General features: G+C 40.9%; 1 protein-coding gene and 1 long non-coding RNA gene across 4 annotated transcripts in view; both read right to left on the minus strand.

The window, feature by feature from the left end:
* The window catches only part of LOC125704419 (uncharacterized), a 38,773-nt gene extending 21,872 nt beyond the window's left edge, over window positions 1–16,901 (minus strand). For 2 of the 3 annotated variants that reach the window (XM_048969954.1, XM_048969952.1), the window contains exons 1-12: window positions 16,614–16,901; window positions 15,572–15,916; window positions 14,926–15,273; window positions 14,044–14,145; window positions 13,199–13,294; window positions 12,353–12,442; window positions 8,998–9,069; window positions 6,410–6,523; window positions 6,029–6,130; window positions 5,531–5,632; window positions 4,104–4,184; window positions 2,825–2,905 (exon numbers count right to left, since the gene is read on the minus strand). In XM_048969954.1, the coding sequence (XP_048825911.1) occupies window positions 2,825–2,905; window positions 4,104–4,184; window positions 5,531–5,632; window positions 6,029–6,130; window positions 6,410–6,523; window positions 8,998–9,069; window positions 12,353–12,442; window positions 13,199–13,294; window positions 14,044–14,145; window positions 14,926–15,273; window positions 15,572–15,916; window positions 16,614–16,680 (1,600 nt within the window). In that variant the 5' untranslated portion in view covers window positions 16,681–16,901. Of the gene's footprint in view, window positions 1–2,824; window positions 2,906–4,103; window positions 4,185–5,530; window positions 5,633–6,028; window positions 6,131–6,409; window positions 6,524–8,997; window positions 9,070–12,352; window positions 12,443–13,198; window positions 13,295–14,043; window positions 14,146–14,925; window positions 15,274–15,571; window positions 15,917–16,138; window positions 16,377–16,613 lie in introns of those variants that run through there. The other variant, XM_048969953.1, reaches the window with a different exon arrangement.
* Window positions 271–2,424, minus strand: LOC125704431 (uncharacterized). Its single transcript, XR_007381130.1, has 2 exons — window positions 1,830–2,424; window positions 271–1,767 (listed from the first exon to the last, which is right to left on the minus strand). It is a non-coding gene; the product is annotated as an uncharacterized LOC125704431 (long non-coding RNA).
* Window positions 16,902–19,249: the final 2,348 nt, after the last annotated feature.

Consider the following 19,249-nt stretch of genomic DNA (forward strand, 5'->3'; position numbering starts at 1 on the left):
CAATTCAGAGTCATTCAGGAGAGTCACTTTTCCAGGCCGTCCTTGATGTGTTACAGGACGTGCATAATGACATTAATAACTGCAGAGGCCAATATTATGACAAGACTGCAAACATGTCTGGTAGTTACAGTGGCTTACAAGTGCACATTAAACAGATTAACCCCTTGGTATAAAGGTTAGCGTCCACTGCAAAACACTCAGTATAGGGGGGCATAACCAGTGATAACTGCTGCCTTGAGATGGTAGAATTTTCTAATTTCATGCAGACACTTGATTTTTCTTCCAAATCCACCTCCATTGGCAGACAGTTGCACTGGGTTTAGGGCATAATGACAACCAGAGGATACAGACTTTATGAAAAGTCTCTATGAAAAGTCTCCATGGTACTAGATGGTCGGCACACGCACTAACAATGAAAGCACTACAGCGAAACTGTGAAAATTCAGGAGTTTCTGCTAAAGTTGAGTGATGATTCCAAGCAGAAGCTAACAACTACAAGATCTTTGAGTACGGCAAGTCTCCAAAAAATCTGGAGGCAGGTTTGTGGATGAAATTAATAAATTCTCTAAATTGTCCAAAGAAATCCAGGACACCTCAGCAAGGTCACTGCTACAATTTAAGGGAAGGAAACTACAGTCAGTGTCTCCAAATGTTGATATAGCACTGTGACTGTTTATGACTGTGCCTGTAATCAATGCCAGTGGGGGGGCTCTTTCAAAACAGGGACTTATGGTATTTTATTCACATATTTGTTGGTTCAGTTGTTACTGTAAGGAAGTTGTGCGACTGTTTGGTAGTTCAATTGCTGCTTTGTAAACATGCATAATTATGTATTTCGAGTTCAGTTGTTGCTCTGTAAGGATGTGATTTTCCATCCATCCATTTTCCAAACCACTTATCCTTCTGGGTCATGCGGGGTCCAGAGCCTATCCCGGAAACTACGGGCACGAGGCGGGGAACAACCCAGGATGGGGGGGACCAGATGTTGTGATTTTGCCTCAGTAAAACTGCTAAAACATAAAGGGGGGGCACAGAAAAGGCAGCCCAGGGTCCGATGACCACTTCATGCACCTCTGGTGGTCACTGTATATGTGGGTGCACACGTGTTGGTCCCTATACTGTTATGTGCCGTAAGTAATACTGGATTGTAACAATACTTAGACTTTTCAGCAGGCCTACGGACATATCCAACTTACATCACATGCAATAAACATTGGTACATATTTCCATTCAATAAAAACAAAACAAATGCTGAATGTTAGTTATTTCTCAGATAGGCCCAATACAAAAAATAAAATTATTACCTTGGATTTCACCAAGCGCTAAAAATAACTGCAAATGCAGCTTAGATACACATTTCCGTATGAAGTCTAGTTGTCGGTCGTTCCGGTTTCCTCGAAACATAAAGCCCAAAATCTGCAGATAATATGAATGTTTCATGGCTATTTTGTTACTGTAAAGTACTTATAAAGGAGACATAGTTCCATTTCTGACTTCCTGGTCCATCTCGACTGGGAACTTTAGTAGCTCGAAACACTTAATTAGCATGTAATGTAATGTAAAAAATAAAAGTTTCACCACCAACACCAGTAATATTATACAAAAATATATATTGGTTATTTATAGAATTTGCCTATGCCAAAATGTAGAGAAACAAGCACAAACGGTACCTATTAATGAATTAAATATAACTAACCTGTACATTTTCTACAGGTGCACAATTGAGAGCTTGCGGATAGGCTGAATTACAGTACGGTATGGAGGCTCCTCTGCCCACAGCCAGAAATCACTACAGAGACAAAGGGAGTACTACACCCCCCCCCCCCCACCCGTCACCCCCCAGCTAAACATACACATCCATAAGTTAGGGAACGTCTTCATTTTCTCCAATGCTGAAGGACTCGTTTTCTTATTCGTTTTCTCGTCCAACGCCTTTCATTGTAACGCTGACCCTCTGTTAACATACACATGACTAAACTGATACTGAGGAGCTCAGTTTTTGCTCCACTGCTTCCATCTCTTTTCCCCGCACTTCCGCATACCTGGTGTTCTCTGTGCCATTAATGTAGTTACTGTTATATATAATCACGTGTTTAGTGACTAGTCGACGTTAAGCTTAGAGTTTTCGCAGAGCAGTAAAGTCGACTTGTTGGCTAGTCTGGGCAACTCCTAAAAGGTACACAGTCCCAGTCACATGACCATCATAATTACATAGACTAGTAACAATAAAGGAAACACTGTCAGACACCCTATTCTACTATGAATACAGGTAATTATTATCCATTCACCCCCCTGCTGTCCAGGACCCACACAGAAGTCAGATATAAAGGATTAGGACCAATCAGGGATCAGTCCTCGTCCTCTGCAAGTGTAACATACATAAACTACAGGGGAAAATCCTTAGCTAAACTCTGAAACTGCTTTTTCCCCATATCTAGTATATTATGTATTGTGGTTTATAAATAAAAGTTTACATATATCCCACCTCCCATTTATGTTTGATGTGGTTCCACTGGCCAAGGAGTAAAGTTTTGCTGAAGTGAGAATTGAAACTAATTTTTAACAAGATACTTTATTGATCCCCGTGGGGAAATTGTCTTTACGCCTCCCTCAACTTGTTCTTTGTAGAGTAAGTTGTCCACAAAGGGCTGCCACCCACAGTGGTGCCCAGGGAGCTGGGGGTTAAGGGCCTCGCTCAAGGACCCGCAGAAGTGCTGAGGCTGGGTTGGAACTGGTGACCTCACTGCGCCACACGCTGCCCCACTAATTACATATATTTACTGGAGGCATCACAAAACCTGCATTTAATTAAAGGAAAACTTACCCAGTAAAAAGGTGCCTTGCATCCAGGCAATAAGCTGGATATAGAGAGTCAGGATCTGCATATTAAACATCATGGTTATACCTGCAAGTGCAAAACAGACCAAATTAGATACAGCACAGTGCTCCGGAGCTTGTAAATCAGAACTTCACAGCTGAGGTCCAAAGAAAATCTGGCTGTTAGACCCGAATCACGTCAGTTAAAAAAAAAAAATTAAAAACCCTTGCTAATTGACTTTGGATTAAAAATATCTACTAAGCATTCAAAAGGACTATTATGCCATTAAATAAAATACACATATTCAAAGGATTTAGTTTTTTGTCTCTTTATGTGTGATATGTAAAGGATGTTTCAGAGGGGAATGGCATCATCCACCGGATTCACCAAGATAAAGTTTCCTTACAAAGCAAAACCAATAAAATGGTTATGAAAATCCCTGCGATGGACTGGGATACCCCTGGCTGACCTTCCTGGGAGGGGCTTCCAGCCTCCCCATTGGATAAGCCGGCACAAGATTATGGGATGTTAGAAAAATGGGCACAGTTCAGATGTTTGTTCGATTTTGTACGTTTTAAAGAAATAACTATTTCCTGGCCAGGATTTTAGACAGTGAATTTCCCACAGACAGATTCCACGCAACAGAATCTTGTGGAAAACCTTCCCAGAAGAGTGCCAGCTGTTATACCTGCAAGGGGGGGGGACCAACTCCATACTGATGCCTATGGATTTAGAATGGGATGTCAAAACTTCCTGTAGCTGGAACAGCCAGGTGTCCCAATATGTTTGTAGGATTGCATGCAGCTGCTCGGCCATGGAAGTCCATTGCATGAAGCTCCTGGCTCACAGCTTTTGTGCTGGAGTTAATGCCAGAGGAAGTTTGGAACGCCGTAGTTACGGAGTCAGAGCGTTGGTGACCTTTACACGCTGTGCGCCTCAGCAACCCTGCTCTTCTGCTTTACATGGTCTGCCACTTTGTGGCCTAGTTTATTGTTCCTAAACGCTTCCACTTTGCAATAACACCACTTACAGTTGACTGTGGAATATCTAACAGGGTGGAAATTTCACAAACTGACTTATTGCAAAGGTGGCATCCTATCACAGTACCACACTTATATTCACTGAGCTCTTCAGAATGACCCATTCTATCAAATGTTTGTAAACCTGACTGCATGGCTAAGTGCTTGATTGTATACACCTATATTTAATGATTAAGAGGCGTGTACCAATACTTCTGTCCAATTAGTGAGTATATGTACACATACAACCTAGAGAATATACTTACCTTCCCAAAATGTATTATAATAATAATAATAAAAATAAGAAGAAGAAGAAGATTTCCATGCAGCAATACCAGTCACGGCAACTGAAACAAAAGTAAAAACATCGTTAGTCATGAAATTTGTATCAAACACAAGAGTTATGCTCAGTGGTCTTGCATTTAAGACCCAGTACAGCACTGTCACCTGGGGGTTCTGGGTTAGAATCACATGTGGTACTGAAAGAATTTCCTAGCTTAAAAGGCAAGGGACCTTCCCCCCTTAAAAAAAAATTACCAACAGGGGAACACCCACAGCAAACACAGGGCAGCAAACACAGGGCAGCAGCTACAAAGACACAGAGACCGACTGTGGAACAGAGGAAGGGCAGGTACTTAAATACACTTAACAGGGGCTTCAGCAAGGGACAGGTGCGGCCTATAGTTAATCAACCAAACACTGGGGCTGAATACAACAGGTGTGGGTCCTTGTGATGCCGCGTTTCATAAACGTGTCCTCACTGCGTTCTCATAGTGGTGGTAACACACTGTCCCATTGCTTTAATCCTTCATGATGGTTTGAGGGTTTTTTTTTTTACTTTTGCATTTATCATCCTTAGCAGGTCTAATGGGGTCGGCGTGTGCCGAAGCGGATGGGTTCACACACGCTGCTGAAGCCACGGCAAACGTCTGTCATTCACTCGCATTTTTATTGTTGTGTGACTTGTTTCGTTAGATAATCGACTGAAATAGCAGAGAGGCCGAACGACTTTAGAGGATGCATGTGTGATGGGATTAATCGTGTAGTAAAGATATGATTATGACTGGTTTTCAAGACAACTTTAGTCCTTACTACCAGGGTAGCATCCTGATGCTTTATGGAAGCGCGCTCCTGTATGGGACAGCTGAATGGAGATGGGTGTATTTGCATGGGTAGGGGTCGCGTCCTTGTGGAATTAATTAGTGTAAACTATTACCGATGGTGATGGGTGATTTTTTTTTTGTTTATTCTGAACATTTGATAACATTGGCAATAGGGTGGATTCCATTTAATTCTTTAGCTCCATTTCTTTGTTCTTCCGTTTGTGGGACATTACCTCTGGTAGTGTGTAGGGATGGAAGTTTCCAATTAAGGGGGTGGGGACGACGCGCTTTAGATTTTTTTTTTGTTATGTCCTTTTGTTCTTTCCATTAATTTTACTGGATGCACTAAAGCCCCACATGCTGTGTGAATAAATTACAAGCCACTCCGTTTTCGTCTTTTTGCCTGACCTGGGAGCCCTTTGACAATCTACGGTTGTCATCATCACTGAGCACTCAGGCCTGAAACGTTAGGAACGGGATGGCCAGCGACACCTGTAGACTGAGCTGGGACGGCAGACAGGATAGGGCAGGAACTGGTCCTGACAATTATACCACAATGGACATATAAAAAAATATGCCAATGTACTTACATGTGATTAACAACATGATCACCGGAACTATGAAGACAGTTAAAAACGATCCAATGTCTGCTCTTCCAGAGAAATAATTGGCAAGAAACACACCAACACCAACTGAAATGGGGTAAAAATACTGAGTCATTATAAAATTCATGACAGACACACTCAGTGATCCTGTAATTAAATGAGCATAGCCCTGTCACCTGGGGGTTCTGGGATTGAATCCCATGTTAGATGCCGAGGTACTAAAACTACATCCCAGGTTAAGAAGCAGACTAACATTGATTATGCAAAGATAACGATGTTTCAGTGGGACATGCATACGCCATAATATATACATAATGATGGATTGTGTTCTAAATTCATGTAAAGCAAAATGTTAAAGTTGCTCAAAACTGTGTTTAATACATTAAAATGTAGAAAATAAATACCTCTACACACAATCCTGGTCCAGAATTCCCAAAACATAATGTAAAATAAATACATTTATAAACTTGGAAACAGACTTACTTGTGGCTAAAACCATTATTATCAGAAATACAGATATGGTCAATAGTATTTTCTTGAATGTGCTCCAGGATAAAGAAGAATTGAAATACCACATGAATAAAACTGAAATGAGGTAAGAACAGGGTCAGTCAGCTGGACATTCATGTCAGGAACATCACAGGTAACAAGGGTCAAACATCCAATGATGTCATAAACATCCTATAATGTACACATATTAAACATTTAAGAATACATGAAATTAGTTTTCAAAGCATGTTTTAAATCTCTATAATGAAAAAAGAAATGCATCTATATCTAAATATGGCCCAGTATTCCTGAAATCTCAATCACCAAAAAATATATAAATATACTAGATTATTTTAAACTTGTGAAAGTACTTACATTGAATAGAAGCCATAAAGACCATCATAAGTACAAATCCACCTATAAAGACTCCTAGTGTTACTTTCCCAGCTGTGGTTGCAGAATATTTTGTCGAAAACTCAATGATACGAACTGAAATGAGGAGAGAGCAGCGTCAGTCATTAAGGGATTCATGTCAGTCACACAGAACATAAACAGATGGGCTCAGTGCTGCTGTTTAAAATTGGTTATGAAAAGGCAGCAAGGCTGCTGGAGAGACACTATCCTAATGCAGGCCCCAAATCATACTTCCACACAGCTACAGAGTGACCATAAGCAGGAACAAATGCCACTCAGCCAAAATAAAGGCATCAAGGCTGCTGGAGGGACACTATCCTAATGCAGGCCCCAAATCATACTTCCACACAGCTACAGAGTGACCATAAGCAGGAACAAATGCCACTCAGCCAAAATAAAGGCATCAAGGCTGCTGGAGGGACACTATCCTAATGCAGGCCCCAAATCATACTTCCACACAGCTACAGAGTGACCATAAGCAGGAACAAATGCCACTCAGCCAAAATAAAGGCATCAAGGCTGCTGGAGGGACACTATCCTAATACAGGCCCCAAATCATACTTCCACACAGCTACAGAGTGACCATAAGCAGGAACAAATGCCACTCAGCCAAAATAAAGGCATCAAGGCTGCTGGAGGGACACTATCCTAATGCAGGCCCCAAATCATACTTCCACACAGCTACAGAGTGACCATAAGCAGGAACAAATGCCACTCAGCCAAAATAAAGGCAGAGAGGCTGCTGGAGGGACACTATCCTAATGCAGGCCCCAAATCATACTTCCGCACAGCTACAGAGTGACCATAAGCAGGAACAAATGCCACTCAGCCTAAATAAAGGCAGTAAGGCTGCTGGAGGGACACTATCCTAATGCAGGCCCCAAATCATACTTCCACAGAGCTACAGAGTGACCATAAGCAGGAACAAATGCCACTCAGCCAAAATAAAGTCAATTTCCTCCCTCACTTCAGCCTCCTTCTCTCCATCACTTTTATTTGGTTCTGGTCCAGGGGTCAGAAACTCCAGTCCTGCAGAGCTGTGGATCATGCTAGTTTGTGCTTTTCCGCTGATGTATGTATTTTAATAGCTGTTGTTCCTACACTGTTTATAATTGTACCTTTTATATATGATTAGGTGTACACTGACCATGAGACTCTCACAATCGGGTCCAATCTCACGCTCTCATGCTAAGCCTGGAATTTCTCCCCTAATCTCACAATTCTATCCATCTGTAACATTAACCTCCCTGAAATGCCGGTTGTGCTGGTTAAGAGCGCTGTGTGTGTTAGCATGTGACAAGGGCTGCCCACACGTCGCTGTTGCTGGGCGTCTTCAGCACAGACCTCTGGAACCCGTCGTTACTCCAAAGACGCAGGATACAGTTCGGAGATGAAGAGGAAAGTGATGCAACAAGCAAAGATCTAACAAAGTAACGTCAGCTAACAAGATACAGCAGCTAACTAAGTTTAGCAAAGGAATAGTTCCAGTCCTGGTGGTTATGGCAGAGCTAGCTAGCTAATGCTATGAATGGGCTCTTTCCATAGGCGTGTCAAAGGTGGGAAAACTCAAAGGATCATGTTAATTATCTACGTATTCTACACCCTGCTCGGCCGCAGAGCCTGCTTTTAATTAACATTATTTTAATTAACATTATGTGTTTCAGCTGTTTTTCTACCTACACACATCTGTAGAAAGAGTGTATTGAAAAAATAGCAGCAATTTCCTCACTGCATACTTGTGGCTGAGTGACAGTGACAAACTCAGCACATTTTGTCATCACTGGCAGTGAGCAGATCTGTGCAGTGCTCTGACAGACACCCAGTGCCTATTTCTGATGTGCTGCAATGCTTTTCTCATTATGGTAGAATACAGCATTATGTTTAGTCCCCCGTCAATGTTAAAAGTGGTAAGCTGTTTACCATGGTGTGGTAAGCTGTTTACCATGGTATGGTAGGCTGTACTTATGCCCCGCCCAGTTTTTATATGTCACTGGAACGAGCAGCTTCCCCAGATCACCAGCAAGCGCCAAACCTGCTCTCACCCGACCGCACGCCGATGCAGGTGCTGAGTGCATCTTTACACTCACTGGTGTCAATAAAACTAAAACAGGAAACAGTCTGAACCTAGATGGCACCTCGTCATGCATTATGACAGTCAAAGTGGGCGACATTAATCCTGATGGTCACTAGGGGGAGCCACCAATGAGGGTCATTACAGCAGCAAAAAGTGCAGTGACCAAACACAAGGGGGCGCTAACTGACACTTATACACTGAAATGTGCTTCATCACACAAGCACTTAATGTACAAAGGACCAGCGTTCAAAGACAAAGTGATGTGTAATGTTGGTAAATACAAATACAGATGTAGCTCCGTACCATTTTATCTTTTCACCTCATGCCCCCCCAAACTCCACCTCACTCCAAATCTCACTCCAACAAATTCCTCAAAGCTTGCAGCCCTGACAGTGTGTTTAATGTTTTACCAGAAACTGCTGCCTTCTCCTAATTTACTGTTGATGTTTCATACATTAATGATATTTAAACTTACCTGTGCAAACAGCTATGATGATGATGGTGCTTCCTAATGTCCGAGCCAGATATATATTATAACGTGATACGTCTGTAAAAATAATTGTTTTTTTATAATAAAACACAGGTTGTAAGAATATCAGCTGATTCACAAGTCACATAAGTGACCCCTAATTACTGTGAAACATTTAGCCCCAGCCTTGCAGTGACAGTATGAGGACAGTGGTGACCAGCGGATGTTTCATTATGCAAATTATCACAGCTGAGGAGGTGCGGATGGTTTAAAAGGAGCTGCCTGGCTCCTCTGTTCTCTATCACTTTGTGTCTGTAACTCTGTGCACATTGAGGATTTGCTCACCCTGTGCTTCTCTCTCACTTTGTGTCTGTAACTCTGTGCACATTGAGGATTTGCTCACCCTGCGCTTCTCTCACTTTGTGTCTGTAACTCTGTGCACATTGAGGATTTGCTCACCCTGTGCTTCTCTCCCACTCTGTGTCTGTAACTCTGTGCACATTGAGGATTTGCTCACCCTGTGCTTCTCTCTCACTCTGTGTCTGTAACTCTGTGCACATTGAGGATTTGCTCACCCTGTGCTTCTCTCCCACTTTGTGTCTGTAACTCTGTGCACATTGAGGATTTGCTCACCCTGTGCTTCTCTCTCACTTTGTGTCTGTAACTCTGTGCACATTGAGGATTTGCTCACCCTGTGCTTCTCTCTTACTTTGTGTCTGTAACTCTGTGCACATTGAGGATTTGCTCACCCTGTGCTTCTCTCTCACTTTGTGTCTGTAACTCTGTGCACATTGAGGATTTGCTCACCCTGTGCTTCTCTCTCACTTTGTGTCTGTAACTCTGTGCACATTGAGGATTTGCTCACCCTGTGCTTCTCTCTCACTTTGTGTCTGTAACTCTGTGCACATTGAGGATTTGCTCACCCTGCGCTTCTCTCTCACTTTGTGTCTATAACTCTGTGCACATTGAGGATTTACTCACCCTGCGCTTCTCTCTCACTTTGTGTCTATAACTCTGTGCACAGTGAGGATTTGCTCACCCTGCGCTTCTCTCTCACTTTGTGTCTGTAACTCTGTGCACATTGAGGATTTGCTCACCCTGCACTTCTCTCTCACTTTGTGTCTGTAACTCTGTGCACATTGAGGATTTGCTCACCCTGCGCTTCTCTCTCACTTTGTGTCTGTAACTCTGTGCACATTGAGGATTTGCTCACCCTGCGCTTCTCTCTCACTTTGTGTCTGTAACTCTGTGCACATTGAGGATTTGCTCACCCTGCGCTTCTCTCTCACTTTGTGTCTGTAACTCTGTGCACATTGAGGATTTGCTCACCCTGCGCTTCTCTCTCACTTTGTGTCTGTAACTCTGTGCACATTGAGGATTTGCTCACCCTGTGCTTCTCTCTCACTTTGTGTCTGTAACTCTGTGCACATTGAGGATTTGCTCACCCTGTGCTTCTCTCTCACTTTGTGTCTGTAACTCTGTGCACATTGAGGATTTGCTCACCCTGTGCTTCTCTCTCACTTTGTGTCTGTAACTCTGTGCACATTGAGGATTTGCTCACCCTGTGCTTCTCTCTCACTTTGTGTCTGTAACTCTGTGCACATTGAGGATTTGCTCACCCTGCGCTTCTCTCTCACTTTGTGTCTGTAACTCTGTGCACATTGAGGATTTGCTCACCCTGTGCTTCTCTCTCACTTTGTGTCTGTAACTCTGTGCACATTGAGGATTTGCTCACCCTGCGCTTCTCTCTCACTTTGTGTCTGTAACTCTGTGCACATTGAGGATTTGCTCACCCTGCGCTTCTCTCTCACTTTGTGTCTGTAACTCTGTGCACAGTGAGGATTTGCTCACCCTGTGCTTCTCTCTCACTTTGTGTCTGTAACTCTGTGCACATTGAGGATTTGCTCACCCTGCGCTTCTCTCTCACTTTGTGTCTGTAACTCTGTGCACAGTGAGGATTTGCTCACCCTGTGCTTCTCTCTCACTTTGTGTCTGTAACTCTGTGCACATTGAGGATTTGCTCACCCTGCGCTTCTCTCTCACTTTGTGTCTGTAACTCTGTGCACAGTGAGGATTTGCTCACCCTGTGCTTCTCTCTCACTTTGTGTCTGTAACTCTGTGCACATTGAGGATTTGCTCACCCTGCGCTTCTCTCTCACTTTGTGTCTTTAACTCTGTGCACATTGAGGATTTGCTCACCCTGTGCTTCTCTCTCACTTTGTGTCTGTAACTCTGTGCACATTGAGGATTTGCTCACCCTGTGCTTCTCTCTCACTTTGTGTCTGTAACTCTGTGCACATTGAGGATTTGCTCACCCTGCGCTTCTCTCTCACTTTGTGTCTGTAACTCTGTGCACATTGAGGATTTGCTCACCCTGCGCTTCTCTCTCACTTTGTGTCTGTAACTCTGTGCACATTGAGGATTTGCTCACCCTGCGCTTCTCTCTCACTTTGTGTCTGTAACTCTGTGCACATTGAGGATTTGCTCACCCTGCGCTTCTCTCTCACTTTGTGTCTGTAACTCTGTGCACATTGAGGATTTGCTCACCCTGTGCTTCTCTCTCACTTTGTGTCTGTAACTCTGTGCACATTGAGGATTTGCTCACCCTGCGCTTCTCTCTCACTTTGTGTCTGTAACTCTGTGCACAGTGAGGATTTGCTCACCCTGTGCTTCTCTCTCACTTTGTGTCTGTAACTCTGTGCACATTGAGGATTTGCTCACCCTGCGCTTCTCTCTCACTTTGTGTCTGTAACTCTGTGCACATTGAGGATTTGCTCACCCTGTGCTTCTCTCTCACTTTGTGTCTGTAACTCTGTGCACATTGAGGATTTGCTCACCCTGCGCTTCTCTCTCACTTTGTGTCTGTAACTCTGTGCACATTGAGGATTTGCTCACCCTGCGCTTCTCTCTCACTTTGTGTCTGTAACTCTGTGCACATTGAGGATTTGCTCACCCTGCGCTTCTCTGTTTAATTTCTCCTATAAATCTACCCCCAGATTCCTTTAAACACAAATATTTGTTTCTTTCTCTGCATCTTGCAGAAACTTTAATCCAAATTTAGTGTTTTAAGTGGTCTGACAAATCGCAACATGCACCCTTGATATTAAAAAATATTTATAAGAACTGTACAGTGCACTGTAAGACCATGATACCAACAGCGACTGGGCTGCAGGGGAACCAGCAATCATATGGAAATCTCAGCATGAAACACACTGTACAGTTATATCTATTGTATATAACTATTATATATCTATTATGATAGTAAATACTTTTATTATTTTAACATTTTTTCAAACTGCCACCTTCTTTTCACAATGTATACTGGAAACAGAATGAACCACATCAGAATAAATAAACATACCTGGATATAATCGTTCTGGGTCCATAAAAAACAACATCAGGATATTCAGCAGAGTGATGACAGTACAGGTAACAGCCTCTTCTGTGGAACCTGAGAAACACCAGTAACACAAGATAACACTCAGGGAACATTGGCAGTGTTTAGATGTCCTACAGATCGGATCCCAGTTGTCCTGTCACTACTTGGTCTTGCTTTGCTGAGCTTCCCAGTGCATTAATGGTGACACGACTGACTGCTTCCATTTGAAATTCTAGAATTAGTCACTAAGTGGAGCTTCCTCTGTTGTTGAAATATCATGTTTATCTGATCAAGTCTATTGTTCCTCTCTTTATTCATTCAGGTAATGAAGAAAAGCAGAAAAGCAGATACTTTTCAAAAGAAGCAGGAACTGCAGAGAGCCACACAATATTTACATTGGCAATTTAAATAATGCTTTGGTGGATACATTCCAAAGTTTAAGCAGTTACATTAAATGTTAAATGATTTAAAGATGTTTATCAGTCTTACAGACAAATCAAAACAAATAACCAATGAAAGTAACTCTTCACAGATATATTAACTCCATCAGTGTACCCGAGGTAAATCTGGTCTTATTTTGTTACCCTATTAACTAGTTTAGATAATTCATTGTTATTCACACATACAAACGTTTATTACTGAAATTCCTGGATCTCCAGCCAACTAAACATCATCAATCCATGTAATTTACTACTACTGCTCTGTTGTTCATAAAACATTTTTAAATCGTAAAACTCACATGAAAGAAATAATTAAAATCAATATTTTAAATCATTCTATAAATTAATCAAAATATAGGAACGTATAAACCATATTTAATGGGCTCACCTTCAGTTACACCCCACAGGATGAAGGCTGAGGAAACCATGATTGGTGGGACTGCGACAAGTGACCAGTGACTCAACAGAGCCTGTCTGCCTTTACCTATAGACAGAAAGTAGAACCAAATGTAACCACCTGCTCTTTACCATTAAATGATGGTTCATGCAAAGTTTAATGATCTACAGTCATCCTCAGATGGTCATTCTGCTGCATCCTCACCTACAGACGACCAGTACAGACTGTGAGGCTCAACAGACTCGGGTCCTGAATTATTTTAGTGTTATTTTAATGAGGACATCAGCTTTGGTTCATTGTTTTGGTTGGCTGGGGTTTACAGTGATAACACTTTCTGAAATACTTCATATTCATGTCATGCCCCGATCATGCCGATCCTCCCGTGTGCCACGCCCCCTCATTTACCCCGTGTGGAGTCCCCGTGTTACCAGCTGTTTCTAGTCTTGTTAATTGCTGTTGTGTATTTAAGTCCGTGTTAGAGTGTTTCCCCAGTCCGGTCACTGACGTCAGTCCTGTGTGTTCCTGATTATATTCTCCAAATTAATCCCTCGTTTACCCGACCCCACGGCTTCTGTGCCGCTTCTCCGCTCCATGCATGACAATTCACATCTATGAGTATATTACCAGAGACTCAGGATTAAAGCATGTTAATTACATCACAGTTAAGCTCTGCAATGGACAGACACCCATGTAGATACAGTCCTGCCTGGTGCCCCATGTCTGCTGAGATGCCCTCTACAGGATAAGTGGCTTCAAACATGCAATGACTGGTTCACTTTTCGTTTGACCTGTGCTACAAAAGTTAGATTAGAACTGAATGTTTCAAAATTACTTACTTTTCTTTATATAATACCTGACAGAGAAAGCACCAGTAAGTAGGACTACAGGTATGACAGTGATGCACAGCCCCAGAATCAGCCAATGCAGGGATGAATAACCTAAAAAAAATAAGAAATACGTTCCAGAGTTTATTTTCCAAAACAAGCTTTATATATTAGACTATAATCAGCATGTCTGACCCAATAATTACTCTACAAAACTGGGGCACAAATTTATTATGTGCATGATTCCTAATTAACTGACTTACATTATTATTAAATGAAAATAAAACCATAGATTATACTGCAATACTCTAATAAAATACATCTTGTCTAGAGCTGAAAATTGCACTAAAGTGGAAGCCTGAAGCAAATACACATTCATTCATTTTGTATATAAAACTGACTAAACCCAGTTTGAATATGGGATGTGTATGAAGATCAGTCTACAGCAGAACCACTGACCCTCAGGGGAACGAACATGAGATTTTATCACACAAAACTATGTGGATTTGCAGGTTAAAACCAGTCATTCTAGTGACTCTAGTTACATTAAGCTGACTTTTAACATCATGCCAGTAACTAGGGCTGTATTCATGCTGAGAGTATATGGATATTAAACAGACTGAACTATCAAAGAGGGAAAAACTTCATAAATAATTACACAATGTTACAAATAGTTAAAACAGTCTAAATAAGATGTTATAATTAGCTTTGAACATTTTTTTAAAAAAAAGGCGCTGTAGCAGTTAAAAGATGGACAATACAATAAAAGTGTTTAACAGCTAAAGGAGTTTAACATGTAGGACATACAGGTGGATCTTCACCTGTAAGTAAATACATGAGAGTCAGACTGCTTTGCCCAATGTGACACCTTGTGTAGGTGACCTGGTGACTCACCCAGTGCTGCTATCCTGGCTGTTGTACTATTAGAATCAGTATCTGTGTGGACTTCACACCTGAACTCTCCTTTGTCTTCCATCCTGACTTTCCTCAATTTCATTGAGAAGTTTCCTTTGGGAATTTCCTCAGTGAAGAATTCAGCTCTTCCAGAGTATCTCTCATGCTGAGAATCTGGTTTGTTCTCTCCATCAGCATACAGAAGCACCATGATGTCATCGTCTGTCGTTTTCCATACCACCTGAAGCTCTGTCACATTAACATGGGTGTCCACAGAGCAGCTGAGAGTCACATCCTCTCCAGCATGTGCATAGACAGGCTCATCTGCACCCGTCACCACCAGCCGCTCTGGAACAAGAACAGGAGGATTCACACAACCTGGCAACCCGACATTTGTGTGTTTTCCCTCCTGTTTAGGGACGTCACTCTGATAGTTTGGGCTGTTTCCATTTTAACATTTAATTTATAAGTTTTTAAATTTTGCCATTAGGAACATGAAAGATTTTTGTGATTTTTTTCTTTGAAAATGACAGATAAGAAACAACTCCAGAAGTAATTATACTATATATTCCATGACAATAGAATGAATAAAATCCAAAATAAGTGATGATAATAATTAATCCATAAATCAGAAAGGCTGACTTGCCTACTTCCTGTATCTCCACCCGTGTTTCATGGTTCTCCTGCTCTGTATAAACCACACACTCGTAACCTCCTGCATCTGCAGTCCTCACACCCTCAAGCAGCAGAGAGAAGTTGCCTTTGGGGATTTCCTGAGAGAAGAAGTGGGCTCTGTCCCTGTAGGCGTCCCCCTGTGATTCAGGTCTGCTCTGACCCCCCTGGAATAGGTGCACGATGGTGTCTGAATCAGTCCTTCTCCAGTCCACCTGCAGCTCCTCCAAAGGCAGGGGTCTGTCCACAAAGCAGGGCAGCAGTACAGCTCCTCCCAGCCGGGCTGTTAGAGGACCAGCAGAGCCGTGTAGCAGGAAACCTGCCACAGGAATAAGAGATATAAAATTACTTTATGCCTTAAAGCATTACCTAATAAGTACAAATAATCAATTACAAATCAATACTTGAGTATTTGGTAAGCAAATACTTCTACATAAGCTGGTACAACAAAAACAAATCCATTTCAATCATAATTTCTGAAAACATTATTATACGAGTCACTAGGCACAAAATGTAGGTCTTATTTTTAAACGAAACATACCATCAGAGACGATGACGACCTTGAACAAGATCAAAATAACCCTGAGACCTTTGATCTGCATCTCCACGCATTACGGGCCGCTTACTTTTTTCTTACGATACATAAAGAACAGTTTCTACCTGACGGGCAAATTTTGCCACATTATAAATTTAAATGACGCAGTAATATATCTATTCAATAAGTCGTCTTTCTGATCTTGGTTTTGCGTTCAGTTCTGATCATGAGTTCGCGCCTCTTAAGCTAAATAATAATGATACAGTGTATAATTTTATATAGGTGTAACTAAGTCTTAATTTGAATACATCAAAAACAAAACTTTTATTTACTAAAATTATAAAAATTGGCAATTTAAATTCACGACGAGACTGACACCATATAACACACACGCAGACTGAAATATTCCTTGACATCATCATAATTATGTTTACTAAACATTATTATACGAATGTATGACTTCTTTTTAAATGATACATACCGTCAGAGTTAATGATGAACTTGAAGAAGATTAATATAATAGTGAGGTTTTTGGACTTCATTTTCATCCTTTACTTGCTGATTACTTTTTATTTGACCTAAAGAAACATTTTCATTCGACAGGCAAATTTCACCCCATATTAAAACGAATATACGCTTTGACAAACGCAGCTCAGTTTTTATACAAAATATCGTCTTTCTGAACGTCGCCTACATTCACTTTCACTTCAGACCTGGTGGTAATACGGGAGCGCTCAGCGATTCTGCCCCGCCCTGCCGTGAAATGCACCCCCTAAACTAATACTAATGTTACTTACTGATATGGTAACAAGGCATGTTTTTTTGCACTTCAACTTGCAAATGATTCATAGAATTAGGTTATCACTAGCAAATGTTAATTCCTTCCCTTATTTGACCTAGGGTAAATATTGTCAATTTAAAAAAGAAAAACACAAATGTTTCATTTGAAAAAGTTTTCCTAAATATTAATGTTGTCCCTATATGTATTTTTTTCCCTTCAGAGTGTCTATATAAACAAGTGTCAAAATAAGTGAAACTTATAAAGATTGTCATTTCAGACAGAGGACATTCATCTTCGGAGGGAATCGGTTCTGAAAGCACTCATCATCTTTCTGGGGGAAGATCCAGATGATCTGATCAAGGAATATTTTGTAAGTTTCAAGTAATTTGTATGTCTACACATCTTAATAAAAGGGACACACATAAATATTCTAGATTACTATCTAGAGTCTAGTCTAGTTTGTAATAGGGGTGTAAAGGATCACAAAAGTCATGGTCACAGATTTTAAGTTACAGATCAAATAATTTTTTGGAACAGCCCTACCCCCAATAAAATGTTAAAAGAAAATTGTCTGTGTGGAGCAGCTGAGGTCATACAGACACAGATAAGAGGCTGCAACAGAAATATCATAACTGTATTTTCACATCTGCTAATCTCACTCACTAGTCCTTTCAAGGGCTAATAAACTGCTCTATTATAATATTATATTAAATGATGTTGGATTCATATTACACTGCTCCACCTGCCACTACTGTCATCGTCAACTGCTTTGTGCGTTGTTCACATGAGCAGACAACTACTTTGCATCTTCACACAGCAGTTTTGTGTGAATATGTAGGGAATAAGTAGATCTGCTCTAAAAAAGCAACTGTAGCAGTAAAACTGTTTATAATATTGTTAAAATCAGGAAATCATCTGTAGTTCATGTGTCAAACCATCGAGGGTGATCAAAACAGATTGCACATCAGCTGCAGTCCCTTACAGCACTAGCTTGATCTATTTTAGATATAATAAAGTAAAAATGTTACCTAATGTTTAACACAGTGTTGCGTTCTGTAATGTTACTATTACATTGGGCCTGTTCAAAAATCTTGCCAAAATAAACTGTTCAGTAATCGTGGTCTATAGTATGTATATGGTCATGATGATGATTTTTTTTTCTTGCCGTAATCGAGCAGCCCTAATACTTAACAGTTCATAAACTGTGCTGTTAGATTTTTGTATTCTCTTTAAGGTGAAATCAGTGAGTTTTCACATTAACAATGGAATGATTAAATTATTGTTCCATAAAGCATGAATATTTACTTTGTAACCTGATGTATCTGATGTTTTGTGTACTGTACTGTAGGACTCGACTGCAGATGATGCACAGAAGGACCTGGAGCAGCTCACCATGGGAGTGTTTGTGATACGAAAGGAAGGGGAAGGACAACAGGAGCCAGCTGAAAAGATAGGCATCGTCATTGAGGGAGTGGAGGTCTTGAATGAACTTAATTCAGTTGCTTCTGCTTGTGCCCTGCTTCTGGGTTTGATATATGAACTCAATCTGGCTTATCCAAAATGTCTCCATTTCACTTTTGAAGTGCTTCAGAAAATTATCATGGAGCTTGACAAGCACAAGATGTCCCCCAAAGTTCAGAAGTTTTGCAGGCTTAAAAGCTCAGAGTGATGACATTCTGCAAATGCATTGCTCCTCTGGACCAAACTTTTTTTTTTCCCCCCCCAATTCAAAATTTCTTTTGGGGAACTAAAGGAAGACAATGATATTAAAACAAGAGTATTTAAATGTAAAATGGAGTCTGTTGTTGGGCTGTTGGACGTTCTTTGTTTGTTGAGCTGGCCTCAAACCACAATTTGAAATACATCTCTGGTTTTACACAAGGTTTTCTCAAGACATGTTTTATTGTATTTGTATGGAACTTTTTTTTATTTCAGTTTTATATCAATGTTCAAAAAGTTAAGCGTACACAGCTTCTTTAGATCAGTTGTTAAAGCTCAAACTAAGGAGCCACTGTGGTTTATGTGGAAAAACTTCAGGTAGGGAAGGACATACTTTACAGTATATAAATGGTCATTTTCAGTTTTCTCCTAATCACCTTTTGTATCTAGGTGGTGGCAAACACTTTTTGTTGATTTATTTTTTTTCAGTACTACAGCTGTCCATTTAACAGCAATGTAATTGTGTTTTTAAGATTTAGACATAATTAACAGACCAAAAGTGTTTTTAGTTTTTCCTCTCCTGGTGAATGTTCCCTTACGCTGCACAGTATTCACTGCCTGTTGGTAAAAAAAATTGTTAAAGATGCAGAATTTGGCAGGAAGTCAAATTTGTTCAT

This window comes from Brienomyrus brachyistius, chromosome 12, assembly GCF_023856365.1.
Source record: "Brienomyrus brachyistius isolate T26 chromosome 12, BBRACH_0.4, whole genome shotgun sequence".
NCBI lineage: Eukaryota > Metazoa > Chordata > Actinopteri > Osteoglossiformes > Mormyridae > Brienomyrus > Brienomyrus brachyistius.